Source organism: Sinocyclocheilus anshuiensis, unplaced genomic scaffold (genome assembly GCF_001515605.1).
Source record: "Sinocyclocheilus anshuiensis isolate Anshui unplaced genomic scaffold, SAMN03320099.WGS_v1.1 scaffold653, whole genome shotgun sequence".
Lineage (NCBI taxonomy): Eukaryota > Metazoa > Chordata > Actinopteri > Cypriniformes > Cyprinidae > Sinocyclocheilus > Sinocyclocheilus anshuiensis.
The window spans coordinates 105,059-108,731 of record NW_015540902.1 but is presented as its reverse complement, the minus strand read 5'-3'; the positions used below and the strand labels follow the sequence as shown (position 1 = coordinate 108,731).

General features: G+C 40.3%; 1 protein-coding gene across 2 annotated transcripts in view; it reads right to left on the bottom strand.

The window, feature by feature from the left end:
* Positions 1-3,673, bottom strand: part of LOC107689049 (SPRY domain-containing SOCS box protein 3-like) — an 8,443-nt gene that overhangs the window by 1,421 nt on the left and 3,349 nt on the right. The window contains exons 3-7 of one of the 2 annotated variants that reach the window (XM_016486921.1): positions 2,770-2,947; positions 2,486-2,673; positions 1,935-2,037; positions 1,703-1,828; positions 8-330 (exon numbers count right to left, since the gene is read on the bottom strand). In XM_016486921.1, coding sequence (XP_016342407.1) covers positions 8-330; positions 1,703-1,828; positions 1,935-2,037; positions 2,486-2,673; positions 2,770-2,947 — 918 coding nt within the window. The remainder of the gene's footprint in view (positions 1-7; positions 331-1,702; positions 1,829-1,934; positions 2,038-2,485; positions 2,674-2,769; positions 2,948-3,673) is intronic. The other variant, XM_016486922.1, reaches the window with a different exon arrangement.

The following is a 3,673-nucleotide window of genomic DNA, read 5'->3' as shown; positions in this document are numbered from 1 at the left end:
GGCAGGCCTCCGGGTCTGAGGAGCAGCCCTCAGAGTCACTGCCCGAGGAGGGTCCTGGTGGGGTGTGTGTGTTCGAGTGCGTGTGCGTATGATCCAGGCTTAGCACCCATCCCAGTTTGGAGTGAAGAAGGTGTCTGAGGCCGGGCGGCAGGGGCAGGACTCGGAGGGCATCGACTCCAGACGGGAGCAGCTTGCGGAGTCGTGAGCAACACAGGTACTGTAGAGAGGTGGGAGCAGAGACCGAGCGAATCACCTTCATGCTGCTTTTGGCTGCGGTGGAACACGCCATTGGAAAAACATGCTTATTCTTCATCTCTGTAGCTGCTACACCTGCCATGCACACAACATATGGGTTAAATGTTATCAAATGAGTGTTTTAAACTGCTTCAAAGACAGCTCTGTGATTATTTAAGACTAGTTGGTGGGTCGTTTGAACTAGTTATAGCCTTGTATAACCATGTTCACCAGACACGGACAGCACATTTTTCTTATGGATATATGAACGCAAACCACAACCCCTGAACAAGGTATCTGACAAATATTCTAATAAAAACAGTAGGTGAAGTAACTATAAACTTATTACATGCATTTATGAAGACATTGCTTACAGACATTACCAAGACATTGGTTTTGTTCTCTAAGGATAACTGGAAATTTATTGAATATTTTTTTTTTTACAAAAATGGAAATTTGTTGATGTAAAAAGTGAAAAGTGTTACTGTAGCAGAGTTGTTTTAAAGGCAGTGAATTTAAAGGTAGAGTAGGCGAAAGGCTAGCAGCTAGCAATAGCAAGCTAGCTTTGAAAGCAAGATCCCACCTTCCCTGCATAATCACTCTGCAAAGCCACGCCTCCTACAAAACACATGAATGCGCACAGACAGACAAGAGGCTAACCAGCGACACGATGAGAGACAGCGTTGGTGGAGTGTTGAATACAAAGCTGTCAGATTACCGGTGAGAAAACATTACAGTAAAAAACGCATAATATTACAATAATCTGCAATAGAGTAATGAAACGCGCTGATGACGTATCATGTCTGCATGAACAAGGTGCACAGAGGTATGCAAATACATACATTGACAGGCAGGCAGGACAGCCTACCATAATCTTCAGACCAAAGAATTTGATTGGACAAACATTTTATGGTCCTACGCCTTCCACAGACTATATACATACATATAAATACATTTAGACCACTTAACTTAGTGATTGCTATCAGGATGTGTCAATGTGAAGAGACTTTCAACCAGCATAACAAAAAATGTTTTTGAACCAAATCACCTACCCTGCTTTTAAAGAAGTAATACATAGCAAACTTAGCTAGACAGGAACAGAGATCCTGTTTAATGAACGTAATCTTAAATATACAAATTCTAATTCTAACAATAATTAAAATACACACACACACAGACACACAAACATAACGATTCAATAATAAGAAAAATAATACAATAATAATAACAACAACAATACTGTTCCTTACTGTTAATAACTAAACTGTAATGTTAAAAACATGTTTGTCTAGTTACTAAAAACAGCTTTGACATTTTTCTGTTGACAGATTTCTTAAAAACATTCCTTTTAGAAGAACGCAACTGTCCATATGTTATCGTTCACTCCCTAGAGAAAAACTGACTCTTAAAAATGTGTGTTATGTTTCAAAAACAAGACAGATAAGATGAAAGGAGTTTGTCATCTTACCGATGCACTTGCGGTTTTTGTAGAAGGTGAGGGTGCCGTGCCAAGTGTCCAAGTGAACACCAATAATGGAACCCTGTCCAAAACGTGACGAAAAGCTCACTTTATCACCGTTATGATGTAACAGACCTGAGAAAAACACAAACATACATTATATTACAAAAGAGTCCTTATGCACCATGCTTTCATGTAAAGTATAGGTGTTTGTGAACATTGCGCACCGAACCCGTTTTACCTGTATATGATAAACCCCAGCTGTCTTCATCTTTACCCAGCAGGCTGCAGAATGTGTGTCTATATTTGTCCAGATTCACATCTGATGTGCCAATACCAACCATCTACATAAACACACAGAGAATTCAACCGTAAAGTTTTAACGAGCCCACAGTCTTCATTGTCACATGATCCTGCAGAAATCATTCTAATATGCTGCTTTGCTTCTCAGGAAACATTTCTTGTCATTATCAGTTGAAAACAGTTCATTGCTGCTTTTGAACTGCTGTGTACATTTTCAAGAAGTATGCAAAACTACTCATTGCAATGTGGCTCACATCTTGGAAAACTCAACTGATTCAGCAAGTTTCATCCTTACTAGCTGTATGCTGACAGTTATGCTTCAGTCTGCTGAATCAGCTATGCTACTAAATTTTTCTGAGTTTAACATCAGCCCTTTTCAGATAAAATGTCCAAAATAAGCAGACTGCCCCCTATTCACAAAAACCATACTGAATATCACTACCACATAAAACATGCATACAGACACTCATTTGCACTTTTGTTCCTCACCATGTCTGTGCCATAGACAGGGGAAGTCATTTTAATCTCCCAGAAGTGTTGTCCCTCTGAGAGTTCTTTGGAGCCACGAATGGCTGCCGTTCCACAGCTATACTCCGAGTGGAAGCTCACTTTCCTGTTCTCACAGCTCAGCAGCGTTGCAGACGACCGGCTGCCCTCATCCCACACCCAGTCAAAATCTGACAAACAAGTAAACAGCCAATAAGAGAATAAGTTTAGTCACAATAAGCATGATCAAGGTAAAACAAATGTATTAATGTTGCATGTGGCACCACCTTGGTCATCCTCTCCACAGTGGCAGTCTCGCAAGTGTGTGTAACCCCGGAGCCGTGGGTTACAGCTGAGCTCCATCTGTGAATCACAGCTGCAGTATGACTCTCCGGTTACAGGCACTGCACTCGGAACCGCCGGAACAATGGCTGGATACTCGGCTTCAGAATCAGAGTCACTGTACTGCAAGACGCATGCATGCAAATTCAGATCTGACATAGTTTGTCTTTTTTTGTCTGTCATTTATTTTTTGAACTGAATCGACTCTTATGATGTTCAGCACTTCAGACAAAAGGCCTTGTCACACTAAAAATTAAAGGAATAGTTTGTCTAAAAATGAAAATCTGCAGAGACCTTAATCACCCTCAGGCCATCCAAGATGTAGCTGAATTTGTTTCTTTATCCGAACAGATTTGGAGAAATTTAGCATTACATCACTTGAATCCTCTGGAATGAACGGGTGCTGTCAGAATGAGAGTCCAAACAGCTGATAAAAACATCACAATAATTCACACGACTCCAGTTCATCAATTAATGTCTTGTGAAGTGAAAAGCTGCATGTTTATAAGAAACAAATCCATCATTAAGACGTTTTTAAATAGGAGTACTCTATCCATAATACTGCTTTCTCCAGTGAAAAAGTCATCTAATCTGAATCAGTAAAGAAATATGCACAGATCAAGTACCATTTACAAGAGAAAACAGTCCAAAGCAGTTCTAAACAAATATGTTAGTGGATTTTGATGTGAGAGGACAACAGTGGATGGATATTTTCCAGTGTTGGGGAGTAGCTAGCTACAAGTAGCGACGCTACTAACTTAACTACATTTTTCAGTAGCTTTATAGTAGCGATGCTACTTTTAAAATAGTGTAGCCAGTGTTCGAACTATACCGTGGACTTTGGGGGAG